Source organism: Tursiops truncatus, chromosome 9 (genome assembly GCF_011762595.2).
Source record: "Tursiops truncatus isolate mTurTru1 chromosome 9, mTurTru1.mat.Y, whole genome shotgun sequence".
Taxonomy (NCBI): domain Eukaryota; kingdom Metazoa; phylum Chordata; class Mammalia; order Artiodactyla; family Delphinidae; genus Tursiops; species Tursiops truncatus.
In genome coordinates this window covers 67,245,742-67,267,784 of record NC_047042.1, presented here as the reverse complement: position 1 = coordinate 67,267,784, position 22,043 = coordinate 67,245,742, and the positions used below count along the sequence as shown (strand labels likewise).

Sequence of the window (22,043 nt, the reverse complement as noted above, 5' to 3'; positions counted from 1 at the left end):
TAAATGGACCTATTTTCTCATTCAGTAGATACTAAAAATACAATGATCTGCTAAGGGTTTATAATGTTTAATGCGTTTTTGGTGTTGTGTTTTAAAATTTACTGTAAAAGTGAATTCCTCAAGCCTAAAAATACTGTGAATCCATTGGAGGAGACACATCTACACAGGGAACACAAACGAGCAGAGAGAGGGGAGCGTTGAGTCCCAATAAAATATTAGGTTGGTTGGTCAGAGCATTTAAGCTATTGAAAATAATTGTATTCAATACATGCGTAAGCATCTCTCTCTCTCGCTCTTTAATAACAGATTTTTTTCCTTTTTTTTCTCATCCTCTTCCTTTGTTCCCCTATTTTGTGTGCATATTGGGACATCTCAGGAGCTGGCTTCCAGCACAGTGTTCCTTTTTATTTATGTCTGTATTGGTTTACTAGGGCTGTCATAACAAGATACTACAGACTGCATGGCTTAAACAAATTTTCTCACAGTTCTGGAGCCTAGAAGTCCAAGATCACTGTGTTGGTGAGTTTGGTTTCTTCCAAGGCCACTCTCATTGGCGTGCAAGTGACTGTCCTTTTGCTGTGTGCCTACATGGTCTTTCACCTGTCTACATGCAACCCTGTTACCTCTTTGTGTGCCTTAATCTCCTCTTCTTACAAGCATACCATCAGATTGGGTTAGGGCCTCCCCTAATGACCTCATTTTATCTTAGTCCCTTCTTTAAAGGCCCTATCTCCAAACACAGTCACATTCTGAGGTACTAGGGGTTAGGGCTTCAGTATATGAATTTGGGGGGAACACAATTCTGCCCATAATGTGCATTTCCTTTTGATAAATCTGCTTGTTTCAGGAAAGTATGTGGGACCTAGGAATATCAAGAAGTCGTATGATTAGGGTGACCGTATCTTAATTTGTCCAGGACAGTCTTGGACAAATTATTATCCTGACTTAATTTAAAAAGTGCCCCCATTGACTGTCAGAAGTGTCTCATTTGTATAATAAATTATATGGTGATGATCCTGTTATAGATATTCGAGAGCCAGAGGGCATGTATTAAAGCCTCAGCTCAAAAAATGTATTGTTATACCTGAGTTTCCTCAACTGTGAAGTAGAGACAATAATAGTACCTGCATCAGGGTTATTGTGAGAATTAAATGAGTCAGTATGCATAAGTAAGTCGTTTGGAACATCACCCTGAAAATAGTGAACACTGTGTGTGACACTGAGTAAGCACAGAGGAAATATGTTTGTCAGAGGTGATTATATTTGTAGGTATGATGGTTACTTTTGTCGGTCAACTTGGCTGGGCCAAGATGCCTAGATATTTGGTCAAACATCATTCAGCGAGAGTGGTTTTGGATGAGATTTACATTTAGATGGGTGGACTTTGAAAGCAGGTTGGATAAGTCACACCCACATACTGCAGATCTGTCAGTTGAAGGCCTGAAAAGAACAAAAGGCTGACATTCCCCCAACCAGGGAGGAATTTACCAGCAGATTGCCTTTGAACTTGCTTAAACTACAGCTCTTTCCTGAGTCTCTAGCCTACTGGCCCTCTGCATCAGATTTTTGGACTCACCAAGTCTCCATAATTGGGTGAGCTAATTCCTTAAAATAAATCTCTTCCTATATATACACACATCTTATTGGTTCTGTTTCTCTGGAAGACCATGCCTAACACAGTATGTGTGGACACCAAAGCTGTACCTGAAGAGAACTTTTAATTTGTTTAAAGTTTAATATATTTCTGGATTTTTATGCCCTTTTAAATTCACTGTGTTCTTTGCATGTCTATGTACATACCAACCAAAAAAAATAAAGATCCGTGACAAGATAGCTAAGAGAGTGACTAGGCACTCTCTATCTTAATCTCAGTCTTTAAAAAACAGTTATATTTTGCATTCCCATACCATATTTTAAAATGATACTGACATTATCCATCTGTGGGAATTTTCACCATTATTTATAATTATGAAGATGAATCATTTTTTTCAGGAAGTTCAGAGTAGCATCTCTAATAAATGTTTGGAATAAAATTATAATAGGTTTTGGTCAACTGAATGTTGATTTAAAAAAATTGAATCACTCTGTAAAAATTGATCTCCGAAACTAGGAAATCAGGCAAAAATATTGGCAAGAGTTCAGCCAAGTTAAAAGATTGGCAGATCAACCTTATGAAAAAAGTTAAACAACTTGGAAAAGCAAATAAAGGCTTGAGGAACAACTGAGTAGCAGCTATCAAATCTAAAAAGGGTTATTGTGGAGGGGATGGAGACCAGCTGTTCTCTAGCTCAGCTGAGCCCAGACAAGAACAAAAATAGATTAAAAAACGGCAGCATGACAGACCATTTAGATCTAGGCTTCTGCAGTTAATATGGTTAGAATGGTTACTCAGGAGTTCCAGATATATTCAAGAGAGTTTTTAAAGTTGGTTAGGTTTACCTTTTTTCTTGGTGTGAAGCCAAGTGGAAAGTCCAGATCCAGATTTCTAGTGGGGTTAATCAGAATCGCTTGGATGTGGGATAGGGCTTTTGTAAAAGCCACAGGCTCCATCTTTATGAAGTGATAGGAAGTGGTTTCCAGGATATGCTGTTAAGAATAAAGGTACCATGCAAAAGGGAACATATACCTTCAGTATGAGAAAAAAGGGAAATAAGAATGTAATAGATAAAAACTGATAAAAATATGTATTTGGGTTTCTTTTTTGGGGAAAAAAAGGATAAACCAGAAACTAATTAATTTAGTTAGCCTATTAGAGAGGTAAGGTAGCAGATGGGAGTGGAACTTCTGTGTATCTTTTATTAGTTTATTATTTCCTATTGCTGCTGTAATAAATCACCACAAGTTTAGTGGCTTAAGACAATGTAAGTTTATTATTTTACAGTTCTGGAGGCCAGAAGTCCAAAATGGGCACTAGGCTAAAATTAAGGTATCAGCAGGGCTGCCTTTATTCTGGAAGCTTTAGGAGATAATTTGTTTCCTTGCCAGCTTTCAGAGTCCACCTGCATTCCTTGGCTCATGGCCCTGTTCTGCATCAGCATCTTCAAATAGCTCTCTGAATCTGACCCTTCTGCCTAGCTGGTCTACATTTAAGACCCTTGTGATTACATTTGTATCCATGGGATCCTACAGGATAGTCTCCTTATCTTAAGACCAACTGATCAGCAACCTTAAATCCATCTGTAACCTTAATTCCCCTTTTGCCCTGGAACATTACATATTCACACCTTCTGGGGATCAGGATATGCACCTTGGGAGTTTGTGTGGGGACATTATTCTGCATGCCATACCTTTTAAGAATAATTTTACTCTTAAACCATTTAAATATTTATTCAAAAGTTAAGTTGAATCAAAAAGGATAACAAAAGCGAACTCTAAAATTGAATACAAATAGAAACAAATGGGCCTAACTATATATCGAATGGAAATATAACTGTATATTGGGAAGAAAAAAAGACTGAATTCAACTAAGTTTTGAATACAGGACTCTGCCAATACACCCTTAAAATGAGATCTATTTTAAGAACCAACGTAATTGCAAAGAAATATCGATTTTTACTCAGGAAATTTGTTGTTGGTAGTATTTATAGTATAGTGATCTCAAAACTATTTTTTGTGTATTTTAGGATAGTGTAAATGTGTTGTTATGGGGAGACAGAGTGCTCACTCTGGAAGAAGGGAGATAGAAATAGGGAATGCAGGAAGGTAAGAGAGAATCCTGTTGTTTGGGGCTTTTTATGTTTATCCCCTGAAATGGCATAGAAGATTGACACCCCCAGGAGCAATGAGCACATCTAGTACCAGATCTTGATTTCTAAATAGCATTCCTTGATAAAAGAAACCAAGGCTCTTTAAAGAGATGTCTAATTTCAGAGGGAACAGGTATAAAGAACAAGGTAAGCCCACAGCACCTAATGGTACTATAAAGTTGGGAAGTGCTCAACGATTCATGGAGACATATCCAAAAATGAACAAAGGACTCCCATTGGCCCAATGTAGGACATCTGAGTATCCAAAAAAATAAATGATAGTAAGATTTTCAATTTAAAAAGGAATCTTTTATGTTAAAATATAGGCATTTGGGGACTTCCTTGGTAGTTCAGAGGCTAAGACTCCATGCTCCCAGTGCAGGGGGCCTGGGTTTGATCCCTGTTCAGGGACCTAGATCCCACAAGCCACAACTAAAAGATCCTGTGTGCCACAATTAAAAAAAAAACTATATATATATATAGGCATTTGAGGTTGGAGGGGACAGCACTTCTTAAGAGAAGAAGGGAAGCTAATAAACAAATAACAAATCTAGAAAGGATAATTGATTATCCTGTTTCAGGCAGGATAATCAATAGATTTTAAAATTATTAGATGCTTTAGAAACCAGCTTCCTTCAGAGAGCAGTGAGATGATATGTTGTTGACATACAGGATATTTACATTTCAAAATATCATCCCCGATTACTTATTACAAAAGGAAAATGATTGGTTTGCAAGAGAAACCTGGTCAACATCACCTTAATCGAATGATCAAACTTCACATGACATGAGATGAACTGATATTTTGTGCCTCCTGATGTGATAAAATGGTAAGAATATAATATCAACTATATGGTATTCTTGCCAAGAACACTTGACTCTAATCAGGAGGGGAAAAAAATCGGGCAATTACAGATGTAGAACCTCTAGATTAAGCCAAATGGAAACTGAAGCATCATAGTGACAATCATGATGCAATTTGTGATCCTCAGTTGAAAATTTAAAAAAAAAATCGCTCTGAAACACATTTGGACAATTGAAAACATTTGTATATGGGCTGTATATTAAGTAATATTGTATCAATATTAAATGTCTTGCATATAATGTATTGTGTTCATGTAGGAAAGTGTCTTAGGTGATACATGCTGAAGTATTTGGGGATAAATTCAGCATAATGACAACTTTCAAATGTTTCAGGAAAAAGTATATGTGTAGAAATATATATATATGCACATATGAGAGGGGAATGAATGCAGCAAAATGTAAATAACTGGTGAATTTTGGTGAATAGAGCTGTTTTTTATACAACATTTTCAAATTTTCTGTAGGTTTCATTTTTACAGTAACAAGTTGAAGAAAAATTCCTTTATTGGGCCCATGGGCTTCTTGGTACCCTTTGGGCTTATTTTGTTTGTATTTCAAGATGTTGTGAATGTTTTCTTTACTTTTTTTTTTTTTAATGTTTCTGGTTATCTATTTGGAAGTTTCTCCCTTGACATCCAGCTCTGAGTCTCTGGGCAGTGTGTTTTTTCAAATGCATATAAATAGAAGAACTTTAATGAAAGCAGTGTCATATGTTAATTACTATGGAGCACCAATTTATAGGAAAAACATCTGAAAATAAAATGGACACATAGTATCTGGCTTATAGATGGCACTCAATATGAGTGTGTTTTGTAAGCTTCTGCATACCATTAAAATATTACCTGATAGCACCAACAAAAGGCACAGATTACCCTTCACAGGTCTGAGGGAGGGCCTGGAAATCTCTGAGTATAGGGCCTTGATCTGCATTTTAAACCGGTTTGCTACATTTTTTCTTTTTTTTTTTTTCTACATTCTTTTGAGCATTGCAGTTCATGTCACTAGGGAGCCCTGACATGTCTTTAAGGGCTCTCTCCCTCTCAGGACTCAGTCTTATATCCTCCAGGAGAAGTTCCCTTCCCTTGCTTCCTCTTCCATCCTGGTATGTCTTTTACCATCTGCAGTGATTTTCATATAGATTTTCCTCCACCTATGATAGGGTTACATCCTGATAAACCCACTGAAGGTTGAAAATACCTTAAGTAAACAATGCATTTAATAAACTTCACTTACCAAGCATCATGGCTTCGTCTAGCCTACCTTAAACGTGCTCAGAACATTTAACATTAGCCTACGGTTGGGCAAAATTAGCTAACACAAAGCCTATTTTATAATAAAGTACTGACTATCTCATGTAAGGTACTGAATACTGTACTGAGTGAAAAACAAAATGGTTGTAAGTGTATCAATTGTTTACCCTTGTAATTGTGCAGCTCAAAGACACTGCCCAGCATCACAAGAAAGTATCAGTATCATACCGTATATTGCTAGCCTGGGAAAAGATCAAAATTGGAAGTACGGTTTCTACTGAGTGCGTCTTGCTTTCACACCATCATATTCTACTGAGTGCATCTTGCTTTCACACCATCATAAAGTCAAAAGTCATAAGTCGAACCATCATCAGTAGAAGACCATACACTGGATTTTTCTCCCTTGGTTTCCCGCCTCTCCTCATGAGCAGCAGATCCAAATTGCTCAGTGTACTTTCGGTGGAGGCACCCTACCCAGCCTCACACCTAACTTCTGCTGCTCATCCAGTATGTGGGACAGGATTTTTTACAACATGTAGATATTTTTAAGGTATCTCTGATTTTCCACCAAAAAAAAAAAGAAAAGAAAAAGTCTCTCTGAGATACTGGGAACGCTGGAGGAAATTCTGAGAATGTAAACCAGATTCATGCCTCCGGGGGTTAAGCAACCAGTCTACTGACGATAGAGGTTAAGGGTGCAGCCCCTGAACTTGGACTACTCAGCCTTGAAGCCAGCCTCTGTGGCTTGAGAGCTATGTGACCTCTGGCTAGTGCTTTAACCTCCCTGAACATAGTTTTCTCTTATGCAAAAAGGGGATATCAGTACCTACCTCAAATGGTTGTATTAAAGGAACTTACATATATAAAGCACCTAGAAAAAATGCCACTAAGGGTTTACTCTCTTAATCATCATCGTTATCTTTCCATGGAACATCAGACCTGGATCAAATTCTGTTTTCAAGATATTAATGATGATCCTGTATAAAAGAACATCTTTCTCACTTTGTGTCTCTCATGAGTTCAGGTTTCCCTGGGACTCCTGCATGGTCATGCTACTCACATCCTGTGGCCTCCAGAGCGCTGGCAGAAATTGGAATCTGTTCTTCCTCCAGAGCGCTTGCCCATTCAGAGTGAAGAGGACTGCCTGCATGGATCTCCCTGAGCTGCTGCGATGGGGAGGCACCACCACCAACCCCAGGAAGAGGGATGGAGAAGAGGAACACCATAAGGGCAACGCTTCCCCCAAGATGATGCTGTGCAAGAAACATTTCTATCAATCACATTAAGATGATCTGTATCAGTAGAGAAAGAGTTGTAAAATATTAAGTAGTATTAAATGTCACCTGATTTTGTGTTAAATTGTAATACCCTGTTCAATGCCAAAAAAATGCAGACCTTTGGGAATATGAAAATTTTATTCCCATATGTCTCAAAGGGGATAATTTTGGATTTTTTTATGCATACATATTCTATTGATAGATTTTGATTTTGGAGCTTACTGCTGGAAGAATATGAAGACTAATATGTGATGGAAGTAAATAACATTACTCAGTTACTCTGAAGATGGAATATGAAGAAACATTATACACATAGTGTTAGGAATTATAATTGACAGTATCTACAATGCAGTGACAGGAAGAACAGTAAACTATGATGTAACAATAAAACACTGATTTGCTCAGGTACTGTTTTGGATGTTTATTATTTGACCTGTAATAATCATCCATTAATAAGGAATACATTCTCTCTTTGGGAAGGAAGGAAGCAATGGGGAATCAATTCTCTCAGTATTTTCATATAGCCAAATCTTTCTTACTGGCCCTTTTTTAATCCAGAACTTCTCAGTGATCTCATGCCTATGCACATTGATGAGTAAACCTATTTGTCAATATTCAGATACTGTTTGGTAAAATGTTCTGAGAGAAATGGAAAAATCACTCCAGATCAAGTTTGATTTTTTTTCCCCTCCCAATGATTTTTCAGTGCTCATGTCTATAATTCTGAAATCACCTATTGAAAAGTGGAGTAATAGTGGCATAATAGATTTTATAATAGTATAGCTAAGGAGGTAAATTCCCTGCATGCAAGTCTATATGTATGAAGCTTTTCTTTTTTTCCTCCCATTGGTTGGAGGTTTGTGCTTATGGAAACTACATCTCTAGCTCAATCTCCTCTGTGTGCCTCGTCTCATTTTCTTTTGTTTCATCAGCAGATAAGATCCCAGACAAGGATTAGCCATCGTGCAAATGTGGATGCAAACTCATTAGCTGGCAGGAACAGAAAGAGCAACAGCAAAAAACATATGCAAAGTAAGAGTATATGTTACTAATAATAATTCATTAGCATCATAATAGCTAGTTCAACACACATCAATGAGTGCTTATATACTAAGGTTGGTCAAAATTATCATTTTATAAAAAATATCTGCTTAATATCTCTCCGTGGGTCTATATTACCCTTATGAGTTCTTCATTTCCATCTCCCTCTCTTCCCCAACTTGAACTTCACACTTTGGCCTTTAACTGCAGATTACCAAATTCTCATTGCTATTTCAAGGCTTGAAACTTTTTTACCCCTTGGTGAAGTGCATCCCCTGGGATTATATGTAAAATGTTGAGTGCATAAAAGTATTAAACCTTTAGTTACTAGAACACAGGAAAGTTCGGGGACTATGGAAGACAGGATTGGGGGTGATAATGAGGCGGGACAGAGTAGAGAACAAATAAAGGGGTACCTGGATTAGCTGCTACTTACCCTGGTATGGAAGAATTTGGTATTTTAACAGTTCAGCAAATTGGCTATCAGCCTTACTACCTTATTGACTATTTGTGTCTTCCTATTCAAACTATTAATTCAAGATCGTAAATCTTCAGACAGGAGACAAATGCTCCTTCTATTTAATTTTGTATTCTCAGGCCATCTAGCATATCACCAGCAGAGTTAATTCTTGATGCTTGTTGAACAACTCAGCTCATAAGCTACCTCCTCAAAGATGAAACTCCAGGTAGAGTTTATAACTGTGTTCCCTAGTATGTACTTTCATGAGTGCCTCAATCACTGTCACTATTAACCAACCAAGAAAGAGTTCTTAATTGTCAACACTCCCAGGTCCAGCAAGAGGCAACAGACCCAGGAGCCCAGTCTTTCTGTGAAAAAGGCCTATTAGCTTATATTCATAGTTGTGACCTGAGGGACAGGATTCTAATTAAACACACATATAAGGGCTGACTGGAATCCTTTCCAGAGACCTCAGAGGGCCGGCACTATCTTTGCACTCTCCCTCTGTCATGTTGCAGAGCACCAGTATCTCTCAGAGAAGAGCCCTATGCATGTCTGGTGCCCTGGTTTTTGTGACTGCCACCCATGGGACACCCTTTGATCACCGGCTCTGGTGGCCAGCAGGGCTGGCATTCATGTGTCCCATGGGACTACAATAATTGGAGAGTCACTTCTTGGCTGGCTACCATCCCCAGGGCACTGCACAGTCAGGAGACTGAAACCTGCACCCAGTCTTTCTGTGACAGAGGCCTATTTGCTTGACCTGGAACTTTATTCTGAGGGCAGGGATCTGGTTTAGCACACATCTAGGGGCCTACTGAGTTAAGAACAGCATGGACAGAGGTGGGTGGATGCCATATTTGTGCTCTCCCTTTGCCTCATTCCAGGTTACCAGCATGTCCCAGAAGACAGCTTGTCTGGCACCCTGATTTTTGTAACTGCCACCCAGAAGACTCCTCTAGATTTCCTGGCCCTGGTGGCCAGTGAGATTTATGCTTGTGACCCCACAGGACTACATGTATTTACGTACTTTAAAAGCTGCTGCCTGAGGGCCTGGCTTCCAAACCACTTGAAGCTAGGTACTGACAGATCCTCCCCTCCACTGATAGGTCTTGGCACACCCTCAACTACAAGGAGCCACCAAAAATAAAACAGGCTGCATGAGCAATCACAAAGGATTGACAGACAACCAAGAGCTAAGGCAGAGTAGAACAATAAGTTCCATCTCCTACACAAGGCCACTCCTTTAAGACTGGGAGAGATGGTTGTTTTATTTAGTGCATAGAAACCGACACAGAGAGTCGAGGAAAATGAAGAAATAGGAATATATTCCAAATGAAAGAACAAGATAAAACCTCAGAAAAAGTCAATAATGAAACAGATGAGTGATTTACCTGAAAAAAATTTCAAAATAGTGGTAATAAAGATGGTCACCAAACTTGGGAGAAGAAAGAATGAACCCAGTGAGAACTTCAACAAAAAGATAGAAAATATACAAAAGTGCCAAAGAGAAGTCACAGAGCTGAAGAATATAATAACTGAACTGAAAAATACACTAGAGGGATTTAACAGCAGACTAGATAAAACAAAAGAAAGGATCAATGGAATTGAAGACAGAGTGGTGGAACTCACACAATAGGAGCAGCAAAAAGAATAAAGAATGAAAAAAAGTAGAGATAGTTGAAGGGGCTTATGGGACAACATCAAGAAGACCAACATTTTCATTATAAGGGTCCCAGAAGGAGAAGAGAGAGGAGAAAACTCATTTGAATAATGCCTGAAAACTTTCCTAACCTGGGGAAGGAAACAGATATCCAGATCGAGAAAACCCAGAAAGTTCCAAAAAAGATGAACTCAAATAGACCCACATCAAGACACATTATAATTAAACTGTCAAAAGTTAAAGACAAGAAGAGAATCGAAGCAGCAAGAGACAAATAACTTATGTTATGCACAAGGCAACCCCCATAAGATCATCAGCAGATTTTTCAGCAGAAACTTTGTAGGCTAGAAGGGAGTGACACAGTATACTCAAAATGCTGAAAGAAAAAACAAAAACAAAAACAAAAACAACTTCCAATCAAGAATACTCCACCTGGCAAAGTTGTCGAAGGAGAGGTAAAGAGTTTTCCAGACAAGCAAAAGATAAAGGAGTTCATTATCACAAGAAAAGTTAAGGAGACTTCTTTAAGCTGAAATGAAATGGTGCTAATTAGTAACAGGAAAACATATGAAAGTATAAATCTCATGGGAGAAGTTAAATATATAGTAAAATTCAGAATAATGTTAAGGTGGTGGCTGAATCACTTATAAAGCTAGTATGAAGGTTAAAAGACAATGGTAATAAAAATAACTATAGCTACAACAATTAGTTAAAGGATACACAAGATAACAAGATGTAAAATGTGACATCAAAACTATAAAACATGGGGGGGAATAAAAATATAAAAAGCTGTAGATTGCATTCAAACTTAACTTGTTTTATGTAAACCTCATGATAACCACAAAGCAAAAACCTAGATACATAAAAGGAAAATAGAAAAGAAACTAAGCACACCACTACAGAAAATCATCAAGTCACAAAGGAAGAGAGCAAGAGAAGAAGAAAGACACAGAGGAACTATGAAACATCCAGAAAACAATTAACAAAATGGGAATAAGTACAAACCTATCAATAATTATTTTAAATGTAAATGTCTTTTGATTGGAGAATTTAGTCCATAGAGTGGCTGAATGGATTTAAAAAAAAAAGACCCATCTATAGGCTTCCTACAAGATACTAACTTGAGACATAAGACACACTGAAAATTATAAGACATTGATGGGAAAAACTGATGAAGACACAAATAAATAGAAAGATATCCAGTGCTTATGGATTGGAAACATTAATATCGTTAAAATGTCTATACTACCCAAAGCAATCTATAGATTTAATGCAATCCCTATCAAAAGATGCATGGCATTTTTCACAGAACTAGAACAAATAGTCCCAAAATTCATATGGAACCATAAAAGAGCCTGAATTGCCAAAGCAACCTTGAGAAAAAAGAACAAAGCTGGAGGTTTCACACTTCCTGACTTCACACTATACTCAAAACTACAGTCATCAAAACAGTACAATACTGGCACAAAAAGAGACACATAGATCAGTGGAACATAATAGAAATCCCAGAAATAAACCTATTCACTTATGGTCAGTTAATCAATGGAGAAAAGACAGTCTCTTCAATAGGTGGTACTGGAAAAACTGGACAGTTACATGTAAAAAAATGAGATTAGAACATTGCTCCTATCAAACTTTCAATGGCATTTTTCACAGAAATAGATCAAAAAATCCTAAAATTTATAAAGAACCACAAAAGACCCTGAATATTCAAAAGCAATCTTGAGAAAGTACAAAGCTTGAGCTATCATCCTTCTTGACTTCAAACTATATATCAAAGCTATAGTAATCAAAACAGTATGGTACCAGCATAAAAAAGACACATAGATCAATGGAACAGAATAGACAGCCCAAAAATAAACCCATACATATATGGTCAATTAGTTTATGACTAAAGGAGCTAAGAATATACAATAGTTTCCAGGACAGTTTTTCAATAAATGGTGTTGGGAAAACTGGACAGCCACACGCAAAAGAATGAAACTGGACCACCATCTTACACCATACACAAAAGTTGCCTCAACATGGATTAAAAACTTAAATGTAATATCTGAAACCATTAAAAGAAAACATAGGTGGTAAGTTCCTTGACACTGGTCTTGGTGATGATTTTTTGGATTTGACACCAAAAGCAAAGGCAAACAAAGGAAAAATAAACAAGTGGGACTACATCAAACTAAAAGCTCTGCACAGCAAAGGAAACCATCAACAAAAGAGAAAGTCAACCTACCGAATGGGAGAAAATATTTGCAAATCATATATCTGATAAGGGCTTAATATCCAGAATATATTTTTTTAAAAACTCAACAGCAAAAATATCCAATTAAAAAATGGGCAAAGGCTCTGAATAGACATTTTTCCAAAGAAGACATACAGATGAACAACAGGTACAAGCACATATAAAGGGGCTCAACATCACAATCATCAGGGAAATGAAAATCAAAACCACAATGAGATATCACCTACCTCCAGTTAAAATGTCTACCAAAAAGAAAAGAAATAAATGTAGGCAAGGATGCAGAAAAAAGGGAACTCTTATGCACTGTTGGTGGGAATGTAAATTGGTGCAGCCGCTATGGAAAACAATATGTACATTCCTCAGAAAATTACAACTACCATATGATCCAGCAATTCTGCTTCTGGGTATTTAATCTGAAGGAAACAAAAATACTAACTCAAAAAGATATAGGCACCCCTATTTTTATTGCAGTATTATTACAATAGCCAAGACTTGGATACAACCTAAGTATCCACTAACAGATGGATAGAGAAAATGTGGTATATATATATCCAATGGAATATTATTCAACCATTTTGAAAAAGGAAATCTTGTCATTTATGGCAACATAAACCTTGAGGACATTATACTAAGTGAAATAATTCAGACAGGAAAAGACAAATATTGTATGATTTCACTTATATGTGAAAACCAAAAAAAAAAAAAAAAAGAAAGAAAAAAAGGAAAAAACAAGCTCATAGATTCAGAGAACAGATTGGCAGTTGCCAGAGGTAGGGGCAGGCAGGCAGTGGTGAGGTGTAAAATGGATACAGGGTGTCAAAAGTACAAACTTTCAGTTATAAGTCATGGAGATGCAATGTACAGCATGGTGACTACAGCTAATGATACTGTATGGCATATATAAAAGTTGTTTCAGAGAATAGATCTTAAAAGTTCTTATCACAAGAAAAAAATTATAACTATGTATGGTGGTGGATGTTAACTTACTGTGTTGATCATTTCATAATACATGGAAATACTGAGTCATCATGTTGCATACCTGATACCAATATAATGCTATATGTCAATTATACCTCAATTAAAAAAAATTTGGAGACACCCATTTCTCCAATTTGAGTTTTGATTTCTTGTTATCTTTTAAATTCTCTCCTCTCCTGCTAAATTTAAGAAGTGAAAGTGATCCAAACTATAAATTTCTCACCAAGAGCTGCCTTCCTACACTACCAGTTTTCCTTCTTAAACACATGAGAATAAAGCTCTTAAAAATTTATATTTTAAAAGTCAGAAATCTCTCGAGCATCTCTCTTACAACCGACTTCCAATAAACAAAATCCTCAGCAATGTCCTTATTTTGCCACCGTCACTCTTTCCTTCATTCGTATGGCAGAAGCTTTAAGCAGTTCACCAAAATCATTTACCTCTTTTTCCTAGAAATACCACTAAGTTATGTTCTCCAGGTTCCCCTGCAGTTAGTTATGACCATGTTTCTGAGTTCTTGCCAACTCAAATTATGATTAAAAATGATTAATGTATCTGGCGCATAAAACCTTTCATGGGCTCCTCCAGCCTCTTCCCATGTCTTCCGGTGGGAGGCTTATGATTATAAGACCTTAAGGGTAACAGAAGCACATGATGGAAAATGTCTGGGTCCCTGAGTGACTATCTGAAAAAAGCCCAACACAACTGAAACATTTTCCCTGGACTATTAAGTGAGCAAGAAACACATTTCTATTCTGTAAAGTCATTGAGATGTTGAAGTCTGTTAACACAACCACGTCTCCCTTAACTAACATAGGTTAATTAATAGAGATTCCTATAGTGAAGGATTCCTAGTATAGCTTAAAGGACTGTCTCTGAGTTAGCTCTTCTTTGAGTCAAGACTATCATGCCTCTCTTTCAAAGGTTAAGGTCTCTATCTCCAAAATTTGATAACAAATTTCATATGCATTTCAGTCTCAAAATCAGCTGATTACTTAATTTTTGATCTTCAAATAGGAAAGACAACATTACGAACCATTCTAGTATATTGACAGTTGGAAAGATTATAGAATGGAAACTTTCACCTAGCAGGGCAAAATGGGAAGGGTATCAAATTCACCCGGGAAAATATATCAAATTCAGGAGGAATGTGTTATGTTAAATAGTTTACACGATGACAGAGATTCAATTTGGGCTTTTACATTAGTTTGATCTTATTGACATTTAAGTTAAAGGTACAGTAAGTTTTTCATTACTTTATATACTTTAAATCACAAGATTAGCAAGTCTTTAATCAGTCCTACTAACAGGGTGGTATCCAATCCTCAGCTGCAAAGAGTCCAGATCCACCCACTAGCGAGATGGGAGTACATACAAAGAACCTGAGGACCCTAGTAAGAGGTTTCATATCCGAACATAGCATCCAAGGGCTGACAAGACGTGAGGTCCCACTGACATTCTCCAATGCAGGCCTCTAGTTCTACTCTTTTCAGTCTTCTCACAAAACATATATCCTCTATTTTGGGTGAAACATTACTTCTTCAAGGAGAATGGGAGCCGTAAGCATACATATTTTCCCCTCAGATCATCCTTTTTGAACCCCATTCCTCCTTTTTGAAAGAACAAAATACTTCTCACCAATTTTCTCATATTGTTGCAGTTTCTGTGGTCTTTATACAGAGCTTTACTCTCTCTGGGCGATGTCATAGATAAAAACGCTGCCCAGACTCAAAACCACAAGCATGTCTCTATCCCTCTCCCAGTATATTTATCTAATTCATCTATTCACCTTCTTCGAAGATTACTTCATACCCTCTCCACTTTTACACCTTCTCCTAATGCTCTCCCTGAACTAATGATTTTGCTTCCAATTTAATGAGAATATATAAGGAATAAGAAGAGGACTTCATCAGTCTGCCATAACCATGTCTAACAGCCTATGTGTACCTGTATCCATGTATTCTGCTTCCTGACTGTCTGATAAACTAATTAAAATGCAGCTTTCCATTTCAGAAAATTGAATCCATGACTAGGAAGATAAATCTGAAAATATATTCAGACTACAGTACAAATTACTTTAAAAATGTATCTATAAGAATTCTCTTTTGTCCACTTTGTATTAGATCCAAGCCCTTCTACATAGTCAAGGAAATCACTCTTGTAATTGACCCCCCTCTCTACATTACCAATTTTTCCTTTCTCCGCAGCATTCCCATCAGCATATAAATACGCTGTAATTTCTCCCACCTGACAACTCTTTCCATTGACACATGCCCCCTTGTACTCTACTCACTCTCTTCAATCCCTTCTCCTTTTATAAAACAACTCCTCAAAAGAGTTGTCCACAGTCTCTGTCTCTATTTCTTCCTTTCTGATTCCCTTTGAAACCAAATCCATTCAAGCTTTGACCCCTACCACTCAACTAGAACTTTTTGTGTTAAGGTCACCAGAGACCTCCAATATGCCAAAGACAATTCACAGCCTTCATTTAACTTGACCTTTCAACAACATTTGATATTGCTTTCCACTCCCACCCTTATATATTTTATTCACTTGCCTCCTGGGGATTGACTATCTCTTGGTATCCCTATAGTTCACTAACAATTCCTACTCAGTAGCCTTGGTAGGTTCCTTCTCACCTTGTCAACTTCTAACTATTAGAATCCTCTAGGGATCTTTCAACCTCTTCTGTCTATGATCATTCCATTGACGATCCCTGAGCCTTGGAGAGAAAAAGCTTTCTGCCCAGGTTGCTGTGAGCCCTGTAGCCATCTGAGAATCACAACTAGAAAAATACTGCATTGCAAGTATTTTCTCCCATTCCACTGATTACTTTATCATTTTGTTGATTGCTTCCTTTGCTCTGCAGAAACTTTTTTTTTTTTTTTTGAGGTACGCGGGCCTCTCACTGCTGTGGCCTCTCCCATTGTGGAGCACAGGCTCCGGACATGCAGGCTCAGAGGCCATGGCTCACGGGCCCAGCCACTCCGCGGCACGTGGGATCTTCCCAGACTGCAGCACGAACCCACGTCCCCTGCATCAGCAGGTGGACTCTTAACCACTGCACCACCAGGGAAGCCCCAGAAACTTTTTAGTTTGATGTAATCCTATATGTTTTTAGCTTAATTATGGTAATCATTTCACAATGTATATCAAATCATCACATTGTGCACCTTAAATATATACAATTTTTATTTGTCAATCATACCTTAATGAAGCTGGAAATAAATGAAGAGGAAAATACAGTTTTCACTTTTCAGAGGAAAATACAGTTTTCACTTTTCAAAACTAAATATGAGTATCAAAATCACCTAGAAGGGCTTCCCTGGTGGTGCAGTGGTTAAGAGTCCACCTGCTAATGCAGGGGACGTGGGTTCGTGCCACGGTCTGGGAAGATCCCACATGCCGCGGAGCGGCTGGGCCCGTGAGCCATGGCCACTGAGCCTGCGCATCCAAAATCACCTGGAAAAATCTTCTCAAATCTTATGTCCAGAGAAAAGATCACTCCAAAATATTCATTGAGTGAAGAAACCTGAATTTCCTGTTATATTTTTTATTTTAATTAAATGTAAAGCACCAAGCACCACTTATTTCTTTAGTGAGGTATCTTTTTTGTAGAATAGAAAAATGAGACTAATTCTACACCCACTCCCACAACCATCAATATAATGACAATGGTGATAGACATATTCTGGCTATGTAGGAGGATGTAATTATTTTTAGGAAATATATGTGGAAATATATCAGGTTAAAGTATTCTACAAAAATGTTTAAATTCTTGAATATAAATGAGGGGCATATACGGACCCATTGCATTGTTCTTCCAATTTTTCTACAGGTTTGAAAGTTTTCAACATTTTAAAAATGAGAGAAGAAAAGGCTGAGTCAAGACGGCATACTAGGAGGACGTGGAATTTGCGTCTCCTCACAACAATGGCACCTACCAGGCACCGGTGGGGGACCATGGACACCTAAGGGGACAGGAGGAACCCCAGCGATGGGGTAGGACGAGGGGCATGGGGGAAGTGAGGGGGAGGAGAAGTGGAGGTGGGATGGGACTGGCATCCCTGAGGGGCAGCTGGGGGAAGGGAAGGGACCCCACGCCCAAAGGGGGAAATTGGGGAGCCATTGGGAGGGCAGAGGATCAAAAGGGAGCATGGCCAGGTTTCTCCTGCCCATTTGGACTCCCAGGAACCTGTAGAGATCCCAGGCCTGATCCTCTGACCATCTAGGCCCCCTCCACCCACTCGGGTCCTGAGGGAGTGGGAGGGATGGAAGGGGGAGCAAAAGTAAAGGCTGGACCTCTGGGACCAGGACCCCTGAGGAATGACTGCAGAAGGGAAGGAGTTCCCACACTCAGAGGGACCCACCCACGGTTAGGGGTCCAGCGGCGATGGGGAAGACCCTGGGGGATACAGTGGGGGAGGGCTGCAAAGGAACAGAAGGGAACAGGGCCAGTGCTTTCCCTGTCCACTTAGGCACAGGGAAGGCTGTTGGGCTCCCAGGCCTAATCCTCTGCCCTCGGAGCCTCCCTCCTGCAGCTTAGAGCCCAAGCACCTCCCCTACATCTCCACCTAGGGCCCTACCTCTACATTCGGAGACTCCCTCCAACGCACTGGGCCTAAACCCCACCCACGCACCGTCACTCATGGTCCTACCTCCAAACTCTGGAACCCAACACTCTAGAGGCCCTCCTTTCCATGTGCTGCCTCTCCCATTCTGTGCAGGTCCTGAGAAAAGGCCCCGCACCACGTTCAAATGTCACCACCCCACCCGCCTAGGTCCCACACCACCATAAACCCCACCCCTGCCTAAGTTCCACCCCCACCTAAACTCCGGCCCCATAGCCAAGGATTTTTTTTCTTTCTTTTTCTTTTCCTTTTTCCTCTTTCAGATTGGGGTTCTGTTTTACCTTCTTGATTCATTGTTGTTGATACTTTTATATTTTCATTTTTCCTAATTAATCTTTTATTTTTCTAATTTTATTTTATTCTTTATACTTTGTTAGTGATCTCTCCTTTTGGCTTGTTCCCTCATTCCTTTTTTTTTCCTTTTTCAGTTGTGGTTTTATTTTACTTTGTTGCACTTTTTCCAATTACAGTTTTATTTTTCCTAATATATTTTTTATCTTTCCAATTTTATTTTGTTTTTTATTCTTCAGTATTTTACTGCTCCATTTTATTTTCTTTCCTCCTTTTTTTTTTTTTTAACCACAAAACGAAGCTTGCAGGACCTTGGTTCCCAGCAGGGAGGTAGGGCCCAAGCTCCTGTGGTGGGAGCTCCAAGTCCAAACCGCTGGGCTAACAGAGAACCTCAGACACCAGGGAATGGCAACTGGAGTGAGGGCCCCCAGAAGTCCTCATCTCAGCACCAAGACCCAGCTGTATCCAACTGCCTGCAAACGTCACAGCTGGACCTCTCAGGCCAAACAACGAGTAAGACAGGAATCCAGCACCACCCATTAAAAAAAAAAAAAAAAACGACAAAAAACTACGTTACAATTGAAGGAGAAAGGTAAAAACCTACAATACCAAATAAATGAAGACAAAATAGGCAATATACCTGAAAAAGAATTCAGAGTAATGACAGTAAAGATGATCCAAAATCTTGGACACAGAATGGAGAAAATACAGGAAACGTTTAACAAGAATCTAGAAGAATTAAAGAGCAAACAAACAGTGATGAACAACACAATTACTGAAATTAAAAAGACTCTAGAAGGAATCAATAGCAAAATAACTGAGGCAGAAGAACAGATAAGTGACCTGGAAGATAAAATCGTGGAAATAACTACCACAGAGCAGAATAAAGAAAAAAGAATGAAAAGAATTAAGGACAGTCTCAGATACCACTGGGACTACATTAAACACACCAACATTCAAATTATAGGGGTCCCAGAAGAAGAATAGAAAAAGAAAGGGTCTGAGAAAATATTTGAAGACATTATAGTTGAAAACTTCCCTAACATGGGAAAGGATATAGTCAATCCATTCCAGGAAGCACAGAGAGTACCATAAAGGATCAACCCAAAGAGGAACACAGTGAGACACATATTAATCAAACTATGAAAATTAAATACAAAGAAAAAATATTAAAAGTAGCAAGGGAAGAGCAACAAATAACATATAAGGAAATCCCCATGAGGTGAACAGCTAATTTCTCAGCAGAAACTCTGCAAGCCAGAAGGGAGTAGCAGAACATATATAAAGTGATGAAAGGGAAAACCCTACAAAAAAGATTACCCTACCCAGCAAGGATCTCATTCAGATTTGACGGAGAAATTAAAACCTTTACAGATAAGCAAAACTTAAGAGAATTCAGCACTATCAAACCAGCTTTACAGCAAATGCTAAACGAACTTCTCTAGGCAGGAAACACAAGAGAAGGAAAAGACCTACAAAAATAAACCCAGAACAATTAAGAAAATGGTAATAGGAACATACATATCAATAATGACCTTAAATGTAAATGGATTAAATGTTCAAAACAAAAGACACAGACTGGCTGAATGGATACAAAAACAAGACCCATCTATAGGCTGTCTACAAGAGACCCACTTCAGACCTAGGGACACATACAGAATGAAAGTGAGGGGATGGATAAAGATATTCCATGCAAATGGAAATCAAAAGAAACCTGGAGTAGCAATTCTCATATCAGACAAAATAGACTTTAAAATAAAGACTATTATGAAAGACAAAGGACAGTATATAATGATCTAGAGATCAATCCAAGAAGAAGATATAACAATTGTAAATATTTATGTACCCAACGTAGGAGCACTGCAATACACAAGGCAAATGCTAACATCCATAAAAGGGGAAATCGAAAGCAAATACAATAATAAGAGTAGCGGATTTTAACACCCACTTTCACCAATGGACAGATAATCCAAAATGAAAATAAATAAGGAAACACAAGCTTTAAATGACACATTAAACAGGATAGACTTAATTGATATTTATAGGACATTCCATCCATAAACAACAGAATACACATTCTAGTCAAGTGCTCATGGAACATTCTCCAGGATAGATCATATCTTGGGTCACAATTCAAGCCTTGGTAAATTTAATAAAACTGAAATCATATGAGGTAACTTTTCCAACTACAATGCTATGAGACTAGATATCAATTACAGGAAAATAACTGTAAAAAATACAAACAAATGGAGGCTAAACAGTACATTACTAAATAACCAAGAGATCACTGAAGAAATCAAAGAGGAAATCAAAAAATACCTAGAAACAAATGACAATGAAAACACGATGACCCAAAAACTATGGGATGCAGCAAAATCAGTTCTAAGAGGGAGGTTTATAGCAATACAATCCTACCTCAAGAAACAAGAAACATCTCAAATAAACAACCTACCCTTACACCTAAAGCAATTAGAGAAAGAACAAAAAAACCCAAAGTTAGCAGAAGGAAAGAAATCATAAAGATAAGATCAGAAATAAGTGAAAAAGAAATGAAGGAAACTATAGCAAAGATCAATAAAACTAAAAGCTGGTTCTTTGAGAAGATAAACAAAATTGATAAACCATTAGCCAGACTCATCAAGAAAAAAAGGGAGAAGACTCAAATCAACAGAATTAGAAATGAAAGACGAGAAGTAACAAATGACAGTGCAGAAATACAAAGGATCATGAGAGATTACTACAAGCAATTGTATGCCAATAAAATGGACAACCTGGAAGAAATGGACAAATTCTTAGAAAAGCACAACCTTCTAACATTGAACCAGTAAGAAATAGAAAATATAAACAGACCAATTGCAGCACTGAAATTGAGAGTGTGATTAAAAATCTTCCAACAAACAAAAGCCCAGGACCAGATGGCTTCACAGGCGAATTCTATCAGACATTTAGGGAAGAGCTAACACCTACCCTTCTCAAACTCTTACAAAATATAGCAGAGATTGGAACACTCTGCAACTCATTCTACGAGGCCACCATCACCCTGATACCAAAATCAGAAAGAGATATCACAGAAAAAGAAAACTACAGGCCAATAACTCTGATGAACCTAGATGCAAATATCCTCAACAAAATACTAGCAAACAGAATCCAACAGCACATTAAAAGGATCATACACCATGATCAAGTCGGGTTTATCCCAGGAATGCAAGGATTCTTCAATATACACAAATAAATCAATGTGATAAACCATATTAACAACTTGAAGGAGAAAAACCGTATGATCATCTCAATAGATGCAGAAAAAGGTTTTGACAAAATTCAACACCCATTTATGATAACAGCTCTCCAGAAAGTAGGCATCAAGTGAACTTACCTCAACATAATAAAGGCCATATATGACAAACCCACAGCCAACATCATTCTCAATGGTGAAAATCTGAAACCATTTCCTGTAAGTTCAGGAATAAGACAAGGTTGTCCACTCACCACTATTATCCAACATAATTTTGGAAGCTTTAGCCACAGCAATCAGAAAAGAAAAAGAAATAAAAGGAATCTAAACTGGAAAAGAAGAAGTAAAAGTGTCACTGTTTGCAGATGACA

At 38.0% G+C, this 22,043-nt stretch overlaps 1 protein-coding gene and 1 long non-coding RNA gene across 4 annotated transcripts in view; both read left to right on the top strand.

Annotated features, from left to right (window-relative positions):
* The window catches only part of IMMP2L (inner mitochondrial membrane peptidase subunit 2), a 905,154-nt gene extending 897,609 nt beyond the window's left edge, over window positions 1-7,545 (top strand). For both annotated transcript variants that reach the window (XM_019925347.3, XM_073809839.1), the window contains one exon: window positions 6,885-7,545. In XM_019925347.3, the coding sequence (XP_019780906.1) occupies window positions 6,885-7,022 (138 nt within the window). In that variant the 3' untranslated portion in view covers window positions 7,023-7,545. The remainder of the gene's footprint in view (window positions 1-6,884) is intronic.
* Window positions 7,546-17,361: 9,816 nt separating this feature from the next.
* LOC141279560 (uncharacterized) overlaps window positions 17,362-22,043 on the top strand; it is an 80,702-nt gene continuing 76,020 nt past the window's right edge. For both annotated transcript variants that reach the window (XR_012334039.1, XR_012334038.1), the window contains exon 1: window positions 17,362-17,520. This is a non-coding gene — a long non-coding RNA (uncharacterized lncRNA). The remainder of the gene's footprint in view (window positions 17,521-22,043) is intronic.